Here is a 19641-nt window from a genome sequence, read left to right as displayed (position 1 = left end):
TAAGAAGAAAATTGAAGAAAGAAATAAGACAGTAGAGTTAGTTCAGGGCTGGATATGACATAGAATTGCGTAGGGTAAATTATACATAACATCCAGCGACAGTAATGGAATATGTTGAATTTATAGATTAGCCAATCATAGAGGAGTAAAACTTTGCTAGCCTAGAAAGCTTCTCCTGGTCACAGCTGGTTATGAGGAGGGAGAAGAGGAGGAGGAGGAGGAGGAGAAGTAGCATGCGAAGAGGGGTACCGTATGAGTGGGGAGGTATGGAGGGGGGAACCAACACCTATAATTCCCCCGCTGGCTGAAACTTTTCTATTGTCACTTCAGTATCAGTATTGTTCTGGGATACAAACATTACTCATCAACTAGGACATTGATCGGCTAAATTCAAAGTGTTACATCAGAAAACCATTGGAATCCAGTTTTTGTGATTTTAGTTTGTTTTTCGAGTTTTTTGACGATTTTCTAGTTGTTTTGAGTATTTTATTTCATATTTTATAACATTATTTTCCAATTTTTATGAGTGTTACATTGTGTGGATTAACTTTTAGTTCCGTAAATTTGTCTTGTTGGGTATTTTTAAATACTATCTTCTAGTTTCAATCAGTGTTTCATCGTTTGGATTAATTTTTGTGAATTTCTCCCAATTTTCAATATATTATTTTCTAATTTTCATCAGTGTTTCATCGTTTTAGTTTTGTGATTCTCTTACTCCACTTTGATTCACTTTTGAAGTAATTTATTTTGTATAGATTTTGAGATAAATTGTTTTGAGTATTTTATTTCATATTTTATAACATTATTTTCTAATTTTTATCAGTGTTACATCGTGTGGATTAACTTTTAGTTCCGTAAATTTCTCTTGTTGGGTATTTTTCAATACTATCTTCTAGTTTCAATCAGTGTTTCATCGTTTGTATTAAGTTTCGTGAACTTTTCCCAATTTTCAATATATTATTTTCCAATTTTCATAAGTGTTTCATCGTTTTAGTTTCGTGATTCTCTTACTCCACTTTGATTCACTTTTCAAATAATTTATTTTGTATATATTTTGAGATAAATTTTTGATTTTGTTTTGATTTTTTAATTTTTGGAGAGAAATAGTACAGGCTCAGCCTAGTTTTTCCTCCAATGTCATAATTGTATTATGATTATAGTATTTTATACAATAGATGAATAAATCAGATGATATTCATACGAGTTTTTGAACATTTTGTCTAGTTCTCAGATCTTGAAACCACTTTGAGTAACTTATTTTGAAAGCTCTAAGCTTGAAAGTTTGGAGTCTGTTTTGGGACACAAACTTGTTATCGTTTCAATATTTCATCTTTTGTTACCCACAAATTGAAAAGCTTACCTTATTTTATAAATTGGGATTATTTTAAAAAATTGTTTTTATAATCCTGTTTTCGTGAGTTCATTAAATTCTGACTTTAACGGAAAATATAAAACTAGAATATTTCTTGTGGAATATTGACCCACTAAGTTTCCGAAGTTTGTTTCCAAATCTCAATAGTTCTATAGATGAAAATTAGAATGGTTCTATAGAGTGAAATTTTCAATTTGAAGATTTTACACCAATAGTTTGTATTGGTTCAATAGTAAAGAAATCAATGATCAGTTCAAAGAATCAAAATCAGTTTATCAGAGATTGACAATGGTGTAATAACCGATACCGCTCTTTCTAATTATCAATAAATCAGTGGTTTTTTGACAATTTCTTAGTCTTTTTCATTCAATAGAAATCAATGAATTTCAACTTAAAACTTTCTCGAAATTATGTAGGAGGGAATAATTTGAAAACCGTTTATAAGTTTTCTTCATAAATTTCAAATTCCAATATTTTTTGCTTCATTTTTGCAGTGTTCTGTTTTTCAAGGGATTCCATTGGTGGGCATTTGTTGAAAAACTGTTAAACTTCTCAAATAATATTTGAATAGGATCCCAGTGAGTTTCCAATGATTTGAACTAAACATTTCATAAAGATTTGAATGGATTTTGACTGACTTTGGTGGATAAATTTGTGAAAATTTACAAAAACAGACTCAAAAAATGACGTGGTCGGTGAAAGTGGCTGTAATTGGCACCAGTATCTTCCTGTTCGGATTTGTCTTCGGCTTCTATGGATTCCACAAATTCCTCAAATCACAAATTGCTAAGGTAAATAATTTTTATCATAAATTCGATAATTTATTATTACCCTCAATCATATTCACTAATGTAAAGCACTTTGAAAAGATCTCAATGTATGACTTCGGTCCAATTATATATTATCATGTCACAGACAATCTTCTCAAGCCTGTTATATGCATGACAGAAATGGATATAGAAATAGACAAAAATAGAAAGAAAAATAAAAAAGTCAGTACCCTTTTTGAATTATTTAAATTAAAAGTAATTGAATAATTCAAAAAGGGTAATGAAATTTTTTTTTTCTTTCTATTTTTATTACAAGTAGCCCTTTACATAAAAGATATAAATAGAAATAGACATTTGCCTACATAATAATTTTCGACAATTTGAGACAAAATTATGAAATTGAAGAAGTTTTGGGCAATAGCCTGTTTTTTTTTCTTTTCCGACCATTGTATTTTTTGCTCTATCCAATAAATAAATATTTTATCCCTTCATAAATATAGAACCATCCTTTTAATGGGAAGAGATAATTATAAGTATTATGAAGGCTTGTACATACACGGATACTAATATTCTATAAGTCTTGATTGTTTGATAATCCACATGGAGTGGAGACATTTATAACAGACATAGAGAGTGAAATCGTGCTCTCTCACGAACTGACACTTTACTTTAGAATTCATTTCTATTGGAGGTTATTGTTGGAATTATAGAATAATTGTGCATGTATCTCTATTTAACTGTATTTCTGTATTTGTATGGCTGGTCCATGAACAAATAAAATGATTATTTATTTATTTATCTACATACACGGATACGAAATACATGTTTGACCCATCTTCACGTCTGAATATTACTGAACTGATTAACTGCAAATTCTGCATAAAGATTCCCAATTCAGCGAGAATTGTTATAGACCTATTTACATTTTATAAGCTATACAAATATAAACTAAAAAACAAAATTCAATCTAAATTTTAAAATGGCATTAGTAGCCGAAACATGATGTGACAAAATAATTTAAAAGGATACTCAGATTTTTATATTTTTATTTATTTTCAAAAGTAACCCCAAAGAAGAAAGATAAATTCAATCTATTTGTGCTTTCAACAGACCCTTGCGGAGCACGGGTGACACCTGCTCGTAGAATATTATATAAATCTGATTTTAGCTACTGAATCTCTGATGCTATAGCTAGGTTCCACCAAGCTAGGTTGAGACATTTGAACAAGTTCAAGCCGGGTACTTTCTGAAAAAAATTAAGGTTTCTAAATTTCTATACGTTTCAAGGTCCCCTGAATCCAAAAAACTGGTTTTTGGGTATTGGTCTGTATGTGTGTGTGTGTGTGTGTGTGTGTGTGTATGTGTGTTTGTGTGTGTGTGTGTGTGTGTGTATGTGTGTTTGTGTGTGTGTGTGTGTGTGTGTGTGTGTGTGTGTGTGTGTGTGTGTGTGTGTGTGTGTGTGTGTGTGTGTGTGTGTGTGTGTGTGTGTGTGGTGTGTGTGTGTGTGTGTGTGTGTGTGTGTGTGTGTGTGTGTGTGTGTATGAGTGTATGTGCGTCTGTGTACACGATATCTCATCTCCCAATTAACGGAATGACTTGAAATTTGGAACTTAAGTTCCTTTCACTATAAGGATCCGACACAAACAATTTCGATCAAATGCAATTCAATATGGCGGCTAAAATGGCGAAAATGTTGTCAAAAACAGGGTTTTTCGTGTATTCTCGGAAACGGCTCCAACGATTTTGATCAAATTCATACCTAAAATAGTCATCGATAAGCTCTATCAACTGCCACAAGTCCCATATCTGTAAAAATTTCAGGAGCTCCGCCCCATCAATGCAGATAGATTCCCAATTATCAGGCTTCAGATACAATTGAAACAAAAAAAATCAAGTGGAGTAGATTGAGCATGAAAATCTCTACAATTAATGTTCAGTAACATTTCCACCTAAAATTGAAAATAAGCTTTAAATTCGAGAAAATGTGATTATTCAATTGCAAATTATTGTTGATTCTATTGAATCATTCACTATGAAGAGATAGCAGACCTCATGTGTGTCTCCAGCGTTATTGCCCTGTCACCAGCTGGCTCAAATATTTGAATAGTAAACTTGAGATGCGCGGGAACACTAGCGTCAGGTGATAAATTTTCATAACGGCAAGGAAAGTTGTGTGAGTGCGCCACACCAGATTTTTAGAAGTGTACACTGGAATATTATCGATGTATTAACTATAATCATAGAAATAATATGTTACAGTGCACACTTTGTGAACCGTATCTAATTTTACCATGTTTAAAATGTCTTGACCCAGCTTCATGAAACCGGGAATGAATGCTATTTTTCGGACATCGAAATTTCGAAATGGAATAGTTTTGGGCCATACCTTTTGTTCTTTCCCGATCATATTTATATGATTTGTTATTATACCCACAAATTAATACATATACATTGACAACAAAATACTTAGTGCCTGTTGCACAGCAGCCGGTTAAATTTTAATCGTGATTAATTTGCACGAGAACCAATCAGAGAAGTAATCCAAAAGGCCTTCCCTGATTGGTTCTCGTGGAATTAATCACGGTTAAAATTTAACCGGCTGTTGTGCAACCGGGCCTTACATCCATTGATTGAAACAACCAAATGGACAGAACAGTGCATCATTTCTGTTTTAATTTGATATCAACTGCGATAATCAGGATGAATCATTTCACATTATGTGTATTTAGAGACAATATTATAATAGCTTATTACAATTGGTTTTCTACACTCACTAGTTCAACCAAAGCGTGTCATTTATAATGAGTAACAAAAAAAATGTTTCATGTATTATGATTCATGAATTACAATTTTTTCCATTCATTATCATTGTTAGTGTTGGAGATACATTTCAGGTTCATTGAGAATATTGATAACATCATTCAACCGGGAATTCCATTCACAACTTCCATTCATATCCATCAGTCTTTCAAATTTTTAATAATTATTATTGAACGAGAATCCAAATTGAAAATTCGAATTAACTTCTTTCAAGTTTCATCAATACAGGGAGAAGATTTCTCTATATAGTGGAAATATTATTATTAGTAGCCTATGTTTTTTTTTCTTGATTGAAAGTGGAAGACTACTTCCTAATTTGACAGAATGCTATCGTCAGATTGACTTTGATCTGTCAATTGGTTGAATTTGGAAGCGATGTTTTCAGCTATAAACAATGCTGACAGTTTAAAGGGAATCTGACAAAAGTAACTTTAACATAATTATAACATCAACAATAACAGGGACCGAGCTTCGCTCTGGAGCACAAAAGCATTGAAAAATTATTACAAAAGAAGAAATTATAATAAAATTCATACAGATATGTTCTATCTGATCACAGTAAATTGAGATTAATTCCCAGAGGAGTGCAAAAATTACCATCACAAAGACCCAGTTGCACAAAAGCCAGTTAAATTTTAATCCTGATTGAGTTCACGTGAACCGAATCAAAGAAGACCATTTCAAAAAGATGGATCTACTGGAATTAATCAGGATTAACAATAACCTGGCTTTTTTGCAACCGGCACTAAGTACCTGATTCAATGATTACAAAAGTTCAACAGGTGAGTCATAATTTTGATACAGTCCCACACACATGAACTCGCTCACTCACTTCTATCACCAAAAGACGACGAAATAATTATAATCAGTTGTTTTTCCAAGGATGAATAATAATTATCCTTTTAATGTCCTTCAGCGAGTTTTCCCAGGGATGAGACCTAGTGCAATCAAATCTTTATACTATATACCCACTATGTTCTGAATGTCGTGAGAATCGTTGGAGCCGTTTTCGAGATCCGGTGAAATACAAACTTATAAACATCTAATAATGAGTTGCACGTTTTATAGTAAAGGATAAAGAGAATACACCGTTAAAAGATACATTGCATTTTATGCGTCTCTGACCTAACTCAACTTGGAAGCTCTCTTACAATTAATTATTTATTTAGCGTATTGTGCTACGACACAAATCTTTATGTTATCTAACACAAGTCACACATATGAACAATGAAGAAATCTTAGTCACAAGTTAAAAAAAAAGGTGGAACAAAAATAATAGTTATTTGTATATCTAGAGTGAAAAGTACGACTTTTTTCTCCCTGTGGGAAAAAGTTTGAAGCCCGAGGCAAAGCCGAGGGCAACAATTTTCCTGAGGGAGAAAAAGTATTTTTCGCTCGTGATGTACACAACATTTTTCCTCCATCTACATTTTTTGATAGGAACTGCAAATAAAATCATTTTAATAACTTATGTATTGGTGACAATGTTTCCTAACAACATAACCTAAAATCTTAAACCTAAAAACCGGTCGGCTGATTGGCACTGCCGATTGCGCTATCTATGGGCTAAAGTTGTAACAATTATATCAGCTGAGCGGCTACCAAAAATGACTGACTCCAGATTACGCGTTTCAGATTTGAATTTCAGATCAAAAATATTTGTTGGCTGGTATTTTGAATAGAATAAAATATTTTTAAAATTGTATACATTTTTATCGTCTACTAATATTAAGAATATAATATCATACTATATTTCATGAGTTGATCAAATTTCTTGTTGTGGTATTGAATTCAGTTGACTCAATGACATACACCTCTATTACGCTTTCTCATCTGAGCTTAGACATTCTAACCTATTACAATGTAAGTTTCAAAATAGAGATGCTTCCAATGTTATTTAAATGGAGTCACTTTTCCTCCCTAGGGAGTTTCTCTGTTTTTTACTACCGAGAGCGAAAATGTTTTATGAATAAAATGAGAATTTCTATCTCTAGATACTAATGATATCAATAATATGAATATCATATTCTTCTTCTTATTCTTCTTCTTCTTCTTCTTCTTCTTATTCTACTTCTCTTGTGTCTGAGGGCACACCGAGTCAAATGTTATTCCAAAATTCAGCTGCAGAAACTGCTTATCATTTGCTAATTTAATATCATAAATTAAAAAATAAAGACTCAAATAATATAAATTTAATTTAATTGATGATTTGAGATTTCCTCCTCAAACAATGATAAGTAGTAATCAATTCTGTGAAAAGATTTATTCGAAAAGCATCGTGATCGATCATAATAATTAGACAGATTTATGATAAAATATGTTTCAATTGATGCGTAATTTGATATTGGAATAAACAGCACTTTTGAAAAAATGCAGTGCATTGAGCGTGTCGTGTTATCAACTTCTCAGAATTGTATAATAGTCTTCCACGTTTTCACGATAATGAAATCATGCATGCTGAGTTCTTTAAAAGTTACTGTTAAATAATAACTATTATTGCAATAACTTTGTTCTGAAGAGTTATTACTTTTGAAACGTTAATGTTAAGTAATGTTATTACTTCTGAAAGTTATTACTTGATGAAAAGTTATTATAATAACTTTTGCACAAATTCCAAAGTTACTGTTCGCAGTCTAGATTTCATTCAACGCAGTTCCCCATTTTATTTTAATATGAATCATGAGTAGAATGATGATTTGCATCGTCTGTCACAAAACATGTCTAGCCTATGCGTATGACAACGGAATCTTTGAAATTCTTTATTCTTTATTCTAAATATATTTTGAAAAAACTATATGAACAAACTTGACTTGAGATTCTTTGTGCCGGTTGCACAAAAGTCGGTTAAGCTTCAATCGTGATTAAATCCACGAGAACCAATCAAAGAAGCCGTCTTAACAAAAAGGTTTTCTTTGATTAGTTCTCGTGGAATTTAACATGATTCAACCGGTTTTTGTGCAACAGGGCCTTCAACAATGCTATTTCAGGCTGAATTCAAAAAGATTTAATTCATCTTCAGTAAAAATGATCAATTTTGCGGTTTGAATAATAAGGAATGAACTGAAAAAACCTTCAGACTGTTTATTGACCGAGCGAAGTGAGGTCTAAGATTCAAGTCGACGGGTTTGCATTTCTTTTTATGTCTATATGTTTATATGTTGCGCATTCACAGCAAAACGCAGCAATAGATTTTCATTAAATATGACAGGTATGTTCCTTTTTGAATTTCACGTCGACGTATACATAAAGTTTTTTTTAAAATTTTGCATTTAAAGAATAATACAAAATGAAAAGGAGTTTCATTCGAACACCAATATTAAAAAAAATTAAATAAAAAAAAATTAAAAATTGTTAGACTTCTAAAAAATAGAATTATTCATCTTAAATCAGCTGTCTAGTGGACTATAATACTACCCTTTCAAAAACATCGAACATATCTTGAAAATGTATCTTTCCATCAACGTTAGTAGACAGTTGTCTATAACTTTGTCTTTCCATAAGCTGAGGCCATGATTCTAGTTTGGAGTTTGGAGTTATTGATAGAAAACATTTGTTTTACATTTTTCTTTTTTAATCTGATGATTAAAATTGCAACAAATATTATTGGAAAGAAATTGATTTCTGAAATAATGGAAAGTGAGAAATGAAGTTTGTAGGAAATCAGCATTATGGTAGTTTATTTTGTTAATTTCAACACCGATTCTACGCCAACACAACAACACAGAATGTTCTCTGATGGGTTGATTGGATTGGCGTATCGACGGCAGCCAGACCTGATAACAGCGCTCACACTCACATCCCGTGACGACACGTCATGGTACGATAGGACATAAAGCTCTATGTTTATTGAGGATTTTTTCTCAAAGTTCTCGAGAATTGATTAATTCTTTATTATTTTTTGAGAAAACAAAACACCAGGTCAATGTAACTTATTGAGCGCGAGGTCTAGTGTTCACAGAACTACTAGTTTAAAATAAAGACTTGATGCAGTCTTAGGAAAATTCCTGTTAAATTCCTGACACATTGTGGCCAGTGCTAATGTATGAATGAGTCCAATGGAATATAATTATACTGAATTAAGTAGAATAGATTTTGTATAACCACAAATCTATCAGAAAATTAAGATACCGGCTCCGGTTATTACACCATTATCAATCCCTGGTGAACTAAAACTGCAACAATATTCACACTAAAGGTCGAGAACTGTTATTGGTGGAAGCCGTGACCTATCAAGGTGAATGAACGTCTGCGATTGGTCAAGACAAGCGCCTCTCCAATTTGCGGTTCAGCCAGAACAAAATGGCTATTCAAACATCAAACACAACAATCGAAGATTATTAAGAAGTTACATGTTATATGCGGAAAAGCAAAGGAATAACGAAATACATTAGCATATTACTATCAGATTCATAATAGAACAAGATTGGTGGTTTTGTATTTGTTTGAATGATGCCCCGGTTGCAGAGTCGTCACATAAAGTTAAAAACAGGCAGTTAACTTATTTACGAAGCCATAAATTCACTTTCCGTTGCACAGATGTCAAAGTAAACAATAGCTCCCATAAAACTAAAAACGCCCAATTAGACACGTTATGATTTCGTTGCACAGTCGTCAGAATCTGGTAGTTGAAACGTAACTGTGAATATTATCCTGTGATACTTGATTTATCTGCAAAGCCTTCAAAATATCTTTGTTATTGAAATAGAGAAACTCAACATTCTCCTCGGCCTTGAACTTTTCATCGTTTGATATTTATTATAAATGGAAGATTGAATTGATGAACCAATATTATGAATGAATAAATGAACAAATATTCAAGTAATGTGTGTGAAATATTTACAACGACCAATCACCAACCATTGATAAGATTCGATTCAGACTGAAAAAAATTGATTGAATGAACTAATCAATTGATTAATGAGACCAGTGTCCTTTGAAGAAATTAATTATTGTTTTGTTGTAAGCAAGCATATATTATCTCTATGTTGAGGCAATCCAGCTTTTGGACAACTGAACATTGACGAGGAGATTGAAAAGGAAGAAGCCAACGGATCTGGTGTAAACCTCCAGGAGTGCTTAGTGAAAGTGGAAAAAATCAAAATATCAATTTAGTGCAGTGGTTATGAATGAGCTAATTTAGTACAAGGAGAAGCTATCACAAGATTCTTCTTGTAAAATGACTTGAAGTATCAATTTAGGATAGAAAAACCTGATCGTTAGTCCTAGTACTAGTAACAGTTATTTACAAATATCGGGGCACCGATATTTTTATTTATTGTTAAACAGAACCCAATTCTCCAAAATGTTCGTGTTTATATCATTTTTACAGCTGGCTATACGTCATCTTATGAATTCCGGGAATGCGATATTTTTATTTTTCACATACTCACTCGCTCACTCACTTTTTTACTAATCCACAGACGACAAAAGTCTCAGCTGTTTCAGCCATGGATGAATCATCCTTTTAATATCGTTTAGCGAGTTTTCCCAAGGATGAGACCTAGTGCAATCGAATTGTTATATCATAAACCTACTATGTTCCAAATTTCGTGAAAATCGTTAGATCCGTTTTTGAGATCCGTTGAACATAAATAACCAAATATATAAATACAGAAATTGCTCGCTTAATATAATAGGATGAAAAAAAATATCTTGAACACTAATGGAATTTAATTCTAACCTACTCTAGAACATGGTAGGCCACAATGGAGTAGGTCGATTTCCACACAGAAAACACTAAACATGTAGAGGGCACATTATAAGAAATTTCTGGAACTAACTATTTTATGTTATTGTGAACTATCTGATATTCTCTGTAATTGATGTAATAGTTTCTTTTGGGAAATAGACATTATTTATTCATTTATTAATCATTATTAATTTACATCTGTAGACAAATGCAAATTCTAATTTATTTTCATCTGTAAATACTAACTTCTTCAGCAGGTGGCTGATTTCAAATTGTGGAATAATAATATTATTCGAATCATTTTTTTTCAGAATGCAGCACTCGTAGAAGGCACCGATATGAGAGCGAATTGGGAGAAAACTCCCATCGCCGTGGAGTTTAGGATTTATTTATTCAACGTCACAAACCCTGAAGAAGTCCACAAGGGAGCCAAGCCCATAGTACAAGAAGTTGGACCGTTCTGCTATGAGTGAGTTTTTTCAAAATTACTTCTTCTTTCCACAATAATTACTTATTATAGTTCATAGCGATCATGATTTAATTTATTTATTGCCGGTTTCACAAAATCCTGTTGAATTTTCAACCGTGATTAAACTCCACGAAAACTTATCCTAGAAGTTTTCTTTCCCAAGAACAAAAAGCCTTCTCGATCATGTTTTAATTGATTTAGTGCCGGTTTCACAAAAGTCTGTTGAATTTTTAACCGTGATTAAACTCCACGATAACTTATCTTAGGAGTTTTCTTTCCCAAGAACAAAAAGCCTTCTCTGATTGGTTCTCGTGGCCTTTAATGATGATTAAAACTTGACAGCCTTTTGTGCAACCGGGTCATAGTAAGTATTATATTGACTTTTTTCATCCATTATGAGATCCGACTCTGTAAAACAAATTCGACTCTTTCAAGTTTTTTTTTTTTGGTCCTTCAAATATTACTCATTTATCATATGAATATTTCCCATTTCAGTGATAATAATGTGGAATTTTCTTCTTTGATTGGTTTTGAAGCATCTAAATTTAAAAATCTACTTTTTAAAATTAACATTCCAGTAGTCGCGCCCTACTCAATATCACAAGCAGTCGCGTGTTGCACTTTTTACAACATCCAGTTTTACAAGTATTATGTACTCTGTTTACTGTCAAAACATATTTAATTAATTGTATAATTACTTCTTCCATATTTTTCGATTATTTTACACCTATGAACATTTGGATGATTACCATTTCATAGCCCAATAAGGTACATCAAGTCATCAAGCAAAGCCATCAATTCTGTTATTGGTTCGTTTACAGTCCCCGTATACAGTCTTTCCCTATCTTATGCACTGTGGCGACTAAATGGCACCTAAAGACTGAACCATTGCTCGGTTGATACTGCAACTCAGTGGAGTGATGGGGGAAAAGTTTTGGAATGCATAGGTGACTCATTCACTGACACCACCCCATCAAATAGTTTTTGTGCAGCAAAAAAACTGACACTGTTGTACTTTTTACAACAGCGCGACTGCCGGAAGGTTGACCTAAATTTTCCGGCGACTGCCGGAAGGTTAAGAACTGAAAATTCTGTGAAGTGAACAAGACAACCTATTTCGGACTATGTGTAACCTTATCTGAATTTGAGTGAGGAATAGCACAAGGTTACCTTATTTTTTCTCTCCCTATCATTTCGATGATGTATACTTATTGTATGAATTAATTAAAAATAAAGAAACAAGCAATACTTTCTCTTATTCAAATAATAACGCCCTATTCAATGGTACTCTATCAACAAAGTCTAACACTATCTTCCAAAAGTCAGATCCATCTTCAATAAATTATGAGCTGATTATCAGATACAATCCAGTTTTATACTTCATCGAAGCATTTTCCAACAAGTATTCTTCCTTTTACTCTTCTCAGAAACGTTCATATTCCGTTACTCTATCTCAGGAAAAATCCTATCAAACAGAGCTTATCTATACTATAAAGGAAAGAACTGGCTTTTACACGTTCAGGTTAGGAAAATTATGTTTGACGCATCATCACGTCTGAACTACTCAACTGATTAAATTGAAATTTTGCGTAATAGATTCTAAATTAACCGAGGATGGTTGAAGGCCTATTTTCAATTCTTAAAGATCTCATTACATCAAGTTTTCAGTTCGTCAAGTTTTAAAATAGACCCTGGAGCACGAGTAAACTGCTAGTCATTGATAAAAATCTTTCTCCTGTCTCTCTCTATCTGTAAAACATCTCCCTCTATAATATCTCCAAAGCATTATCTTTCCATACTGAGAGATTCTCTTTCATCTGTCAGAATTTCCCACCAGAAACATCATTTCTCCCCGTTGAACTAACGCTGACAGTATAAGTGAATCTCACCAACATCTAAAGTATCCCTTAATAGTGAAATTCTATCTTAAAACTGTCAGCATTGTTAAAACGGGATGGATTGATGCTGCTTATGAAGATTGCTGACAGTTTAAAGTGGATCTCACTGCAGTAAAAGCTGCTAATATTGGGCCTACTCCACTTAAGCGCCTCTCCAAAGCCCAATTGCTAAGTACTCTCTAATTACAGACTGGTAAACATTGTAAGCTACTTGTGGTCAACTGTTAAAGCACTCCGTTATCCACTGCTCTGTTATTAAACTTCAGTACAAAAGACCATTATCCCTATTATTATCAGACATGAGAAGACTTAGTAATCTAGTGAAGATGCTACAGAAAAGATTCAAAGGTTTTTTGGTTACATTCCTGGTTTCTGGTTCTATTAGGATCCTTTTCCATTGTTGAGCTATGATATATCAAGCTCAGAAATAATGCTCCATGGAAAAATTAAGAGATTTTTGTGGTTACAGAAATCCTCTTTTCTATGTTGTGTTATGATTTATCAAGTTTGTAAAACTTAGAGGAGCTGAAGTGTCTCGGCTATACGTAAAAAGACAGTAATCAGTGATCACTAAATAAGTGATCATTAGTTACTCAAAAAGGCTCAGCTTGATTTATCAAGTTTGTAAAACTTGGAGTAGCTGAAGTGTCTCGGCTATACGTAAAAAGACAGTAATCAGTGATCACTAAATAAGTGATCATTAGTTACTCAAAAAGGCTCAGCTTGATTTATCAAGTTTGTAAAACTTGGAGGAGCTGAAGTGTCTCGGCTATACGTGAAAAGACAGTAATCAGTGATCACTAAATAAGTGATCATTAGTTACTCAAAAAGGCTCAGCTTGATTTATCAAGTTTGTAAAACTTGGAGGAGCTGAAGTGTCTCGGCTATACGTAAAAAGACAGTAATCAGTGATCACTAAATAAGTGATCATTAGTTACTCAAAAAGGCTCAGCTAAAGAAAAGATTTTCTGGTAACAAAAATTCTTTTTTCGAAGTTTTGTTATGATTTATCAACTTCGGAATAGCTCAGAAGAGCTAGAATGTTTCAGTTCTCAGTACATCAACACGGACTACTTTACTTCAGAAGTACTTGAGAAAGCTTAATAATTCTTTGAAGTTTCCTTGAAAATGGCTTTGGAGAAAGCTTTTTGTGATTACAAAATCTGTTTCTGAATATTATTTTCAAATTTATTGATTAAAAAGGAACATGAATGTGCACTATGACTGCTAAAAAATAATAGAGAAACCAATCACATATATTATATTATAATAGATCATTGGAACAATACTACAAATTATAGATTCACTAGAGAAGATCCAGTTATATTAGTGAAGTTGTTCATGAAGATTGAAAATTTTTCTATGATGAGAGAAAAATGAATGTAGCAACATTCTCAGCAACATCATTTTGATGTCTGATTTCAAATTCGAAATAAAAATTCTTCCGATGTCAAAATTTTATCTGATGGGAGAAAACATGAATGAAACAACATTCTTTTGAAAATCCACAGAGATTAGAGATTAGAAAATCTCTATTGGAACTGCACACTTGATAGAGCCAGAGAGACGAATAATGTAATCATTTACCATTCACCTCTATGATAAGACTTAATAAAAAGAATAAAAATAGTCCAAGGTTCTCCGAATAGTGGAATCTTAAGCTATTTCTCTATGATGGTACTCTGTCCCCTATTCTAATCAACGAATCTTGTCAAATCAAACTCAGAATGTCGCCAGTAGACGGCAGCATACTGCTGGATGAAATTTTTGACTCCGCCCACTCTTCTCCTGATTGGTCAACAGTTACACCAAACGTAGCCAATATAGCAGTTATGATTCAAAGCTGGAATAGTATTGATTGGTTCACTTCAAATTGTCTGATATCTTGATTGTCGATTACTCCAATCTTATTCATTCTATCTATTGAGAGATTGATTGATTGATTGATTGAGTACTTTATTTATGTAGATTACAATATATACTGGCTTATACACTTATATACAATAGCTTACAATACAGCAAAATTATAGATGAATTTACATAATATAGACTAAGAAAATAATTATTGAACTGTATATGATATGAAAAAGTTATTTGTAATATAATAACTATAGATAATTATATTGTTATGCATCTACATAAATTGGCGGAGCTTTGGACATATCAATGTCCATTCTTCGGAAAGAATATTAAAAATATCCTCCCCACTAACTCTCTACCAAAGGAGAGAGATAGACTATTACTTCAGAGTTTCACAGTTGAATGTTAAAATTTGCTTCTCCTCTTAAGTAAAGCCACGGTTGTAGAGTTGTCAACAAAATGTTGTTCACATATAGTTTTCGTATAAAAAGTTGACAATTTTTTCAGGAGAGAACAGATTGAATGTTGCTGTGAGAAATTTGCAAATTGTCAAGATTTATTGAAATCTCAATTGACAAATGTATGAGGTGAACGAGATCCTTCAAGCTATTCACGTGATTCATTGATTCTAGCTTCAGCTTCACGTGATTCATAGCTTAAAACGCTCCTTAACGCTCATGTGGTAGATAAGTGCTATTTTCAACAATATTGTGTTTTGACTCTTAAATCATACAAATCAACAGAAACAAAAATGCAGTTATGCAGAATCTAAAGAGTTGACAATTCAAAACTGATCAACTTTTTCAACATTTTTTCTTTAATCCATTTCATGACCTAATAAAAACATCTATATTACATAAAAAATGCTTATAAAATTTGATTATGCGGGACAAACATAGTGATAAAATTAATTCTTCAATAAAATTTCCGTTGAATAGATTGTATTCAACTATAATGATTTCTATATACGGAAGCTGAATTTTCATGTGATCGTTATTAACTGGTTGTGTAACTTTATTATCGAATTCTTCATTCTCTTCCAAACATTGGTCGGCAATATGAAAACATGATAGCAAAAACTTGACACTGATCTCGGGAGTATCTTGAATTATTCTTATCATCTTTCTTCCTCGATTATTTAATATAATGGGGGAAGCTATGAATGTTCTCACTCCCATAAAATTGAGTCTTATTTTCTCATCTGAAAAAGACCAGGATCAGAGCTTTTAAATACGATGGAATGAGCTACTAAGCTAGAATCGGATATTTTATTCGATAATCAACAAACCCATGGATATGAATGTGTAATTCCAGAAAATAAAAAGTCAAACGGAATGATACTAATGATAATATTAAAAGTAGCCGAAGGGAATTCAAATATATATATTATGCTTACTAGATGAAAATTTATACCCATACAGTGGAAATTATAAACTATTTAATTTACTCAATGCATAATTATTTTAGAAAACTTCTTTCAAATCAGACTTCAAAGACACCAAAGAACCTTTTCCTTGAAAATCTGAATTCATGAATCGTTGCTGACTACAGCCAGTGGGAATGAGTTATAATTTAGGAATTTATAGGAATAGGTAATAGATAGGAATTTAGTTCCTAATTTTAATAATTTTAGGAATTTCGTTCTCTACTCTCTGGCTACAGCAGGCGGCAAAATGTTGCTATAGAAAAAACTAAAAACAAGATACATCAACGTAAATAAACTTGTATCAAATATAATAATCAAGTATGGCGAATTTATAGGGAAATTCACGTCATTGCTGATGAATAAAATCGATGCGTCCCATTCAATCAACGCTGTGAGCATGAGGTTAGTTTGTTGGATGAATTTTATCAGAGAGAAAGATTTTTTAGCAAAGCGTTTCAACTTTCATGATATATGACTCAGTTGTCTATTGTCAATAGATGTCAGTACAATAATAATTATGATGTTCATATCTGTAATGTTGTTCTCTCTGTTTGAAGAGTCATGTAATATTGATAGCTGGAAACTCTTTATTTCCTTTCAAAGCTGCTCAGTTTTGAAGTTAGTTGCTTCAGAAAGGATTAAAATCTATACAATCCAGACTCTCTTAAAACTTTTAGTTCTGTATTTGTAGGATTTTGAGGGATACGGTGGATCGCGATTTTACATTGAACTCTAGACAAATACAAATAAGTACGGTAATTAATAGTGGCAAGCGGCCAATGAATAACTGACCATTCAGACGGCGTTTTGAATGCGTTTCCCACAGAAGTTGTAGGCAGACTGAGGTGGTGACTGCTGCTAAGGGTTATGGTGAGGGGGTGCGCTATCAAAAGATTACTTTTTGTGTACTTGAGAAGTTGATATTGTAGTAATTATTCATATTGAATGAAAAAGACTAAGAAATTGTCAAAAAACAACAGATTTATTGATACTTAGAAAGACCGGCTTCGGTTATTACACCATTGTCAATCTCTGAGAAACTAAAGCTTTATCACAGTCAGTTCGATTCTCAACAGTATTTATTATTTATTCGTACATACATTTTATTATTGAAAACAATAAAGAAACATGAAATACCCTTTCATCAAAAACATTTCAAACAACTGTTGTTGAAAATTCTATGAAGTGAACAACTACAAGACTTGACCTATTTCGGACTATGTGTAACCCTATATGAAGTTGGGAGAGGAATAGCACAAGGTTACCTTATTTTTCTCTCTCAGCCCATCATTTTGATGATGTATTCATTGTATCAATCAATGGAGAATGAAGAAACTAGTTTCTAAAAGTAGCCAATATAAGTGGAGTGATTTTATAAATTTTATTTTAGGCTACAATACAAAATTGATTGATTTTTCCACTTGGGTATTCCTTATTCATCATCTCTGAAGCATATTTGCTTCAAATAACCTTAAATTGAATAAAAACCTCAAAGATATTTCTGGGTTCAACTCACTCCATTAATTGGATTCGATTGACTGAGAATGATACCCGCATGAAACGCAGGCTTATGCATTGATAATGAGAAGGATAACTATTAAAGAAGATACTTTATTTATAGAAGATAATTCTCAGACTTGAGTGATTTCCGAACCACCGGTAAGTGATTTTGAATATCAAAGGGAACTCAAATCTAACATATTTCTCCCTAAAGCACTCAGTTTTCAAAATAGATAGTACTCATGAAACTAAAACTAATCGAATATCAGAGATCAAATAGGAAGCCAACCAAAGAGTGGATCAATTATCAATAAACCCAAGTTATTCAATTGAAATTAACAGAATTAGTACTCAAAGAAAATAATTTTACCAAGGTACTAGTAGTTCTGTGAACAGTAGACCTCACGCAGTTTTCTCATCCACAAGTATCTGATGTAAGTAAACTGTTCTAGTTGATTCAGTTTTATCACAATTCACAGTTGAATCATCATTCGCTCTTGAAAACTATTATTTGTTTTCTCCGAAATCAAAAACTCACTTATTATTCAGTTGAATCATATCTTAAAAGCTGTTATTTGTTTTCTCCGAAATCAAGAACTCACTATAAACTCAGTTCACGTTTGAATTTGTATCCCAAATGATAATTTATCAAGTTCCGTGATAATCTTTCCATCTGATAAAAATATTTCTCAACTATTTTAAATAGTTATTTGTGCAACTAGTGCGCAAAGTGACAGTTTGCTGCATCGAAAGAAACGTTTACGCCCGAGCCGTAGGCGAGGGCGGAATGGTTTCTTGAGTGCAGCAAACGAACTTTGCGCACGTATTTTACATTAAATTTTTCCTACAGTTACCATTGAATATGAAAAGTGGGTAATTATGGGTAAAATTGCCTGAATAATGTAGTAGTGTTTGAATGGCGGGGGGTAGCTGTGTGGTGTGTGCTGTGGTGGCACTGTGCTGTCGGTGTCCTCCATTATAATATCTACTTAATAATTAGCGCGTTGTGCTTCGTTGCACCTCTGCTCACTATAGCAGCCCACTCTCTGTTACCAACTTAATTTTGATTTTGCTGCACTGGTGCTCCATATAACCTACTAACTATTTTGCGTTGTCATGCTGCAAATCTGGAGTACGCAAAGTACTCACTTTGCGCACTAGTGCAGAAAAGTGATTCTTTGCAGCCTGCAATCAGTGCACAAATGGTCACTTTTCAGGGTATCTGTAGGAAAAATAATTTTTCTCTCACCACGTTTGGTCAATGTAATCTATCTAATTTGATTTCTTCTCCTGTCCTGTACTGTCTTCTTCTTTTCCTTTTTCTTCTACTCCTCCTCCTTCTTAGGGTTGTGTGGCAGAGAGTATCAGGAGTCCTAACTCCGCCCCAATAAAGGCAAATAATCAATCAATCGAATAATCAATCTCTTTCCCCTCAATCAATCTCTCTCACAGCTAGGGATATCAATCCCGGGACTGATTTCCAACCCCGGTATTTCGGGATTATCCAATATCAATCCCGGGATACCGGTACTGATCCCGGGATTGGCAAAAATCAGTTTTATGTATTTTAACCAATTGTTTCTCCTCAATAACATGTTCAGTAACAGTGTGTGGAGATGAAAAAGGGCCCATTAAAGAGGGAGAGGCTATTATTAAAATAAAAAAAAAAATACTTGGGAATAATATTAAAATTGAACATTCTATTTCTAAAAATGTTTCCAAGATTAGGAGTAACTGTTTCATTTCATGTCCTACCTCAAATTTGCTGTATCCCAGATGATAGTGAGAACTGAGGAAAGCAAGATAACTCATCAGAGTATTTTCTATGTAGAACAAA

The 19641-nt window shown here is 32.9% G+C and overlaps 1 protein-coding gene across 10 annotated transcripts in view; it reads left to right on the top strand.

Moving 5' to 3' along the window:
* Window positions 1-322: 322 nt before the first annotated feature.
* The window catches only part of LOC111055815 (sensory neuron membrane protein 1), a gene marked incomplete at its 3' end in the record, with an annotated part of 59444 nt that continues 40125 nt past the window's right edge, over window positions 323-19641 (top strand). The window contains 3 exon segments of one of the 10 annotated variants that reach the window (XM_039437476.1): window positions 323-576; window positions 1883-2163; window positions 10963-11120. In XM_039437476.1, coding sequence (XP_039293410.1) covers window positions 2056-2163; window positions 10963-11120 — 266 coding nt within the window. 10 annotated transcript variants of the gene reach the window in all.

The sequence above is a fragment of the Nilaparvata lugens genome, chromosome 11 (genome assembly GCF_014356525.2).
Source record: "Nilaparvata lugens isolate BPH chromosome 11, ASM1435652v1, whole genome shotgun sequence".
NCBI lineage: Eukaryota > Metazoa > Arthropoda > Insecta > Hemiptera > Delphacidae > Nilaparvata > Nilaparvata lugens.
This window is presented reverse-complemented; position numbering and strand designations above follow the sequence as displayed.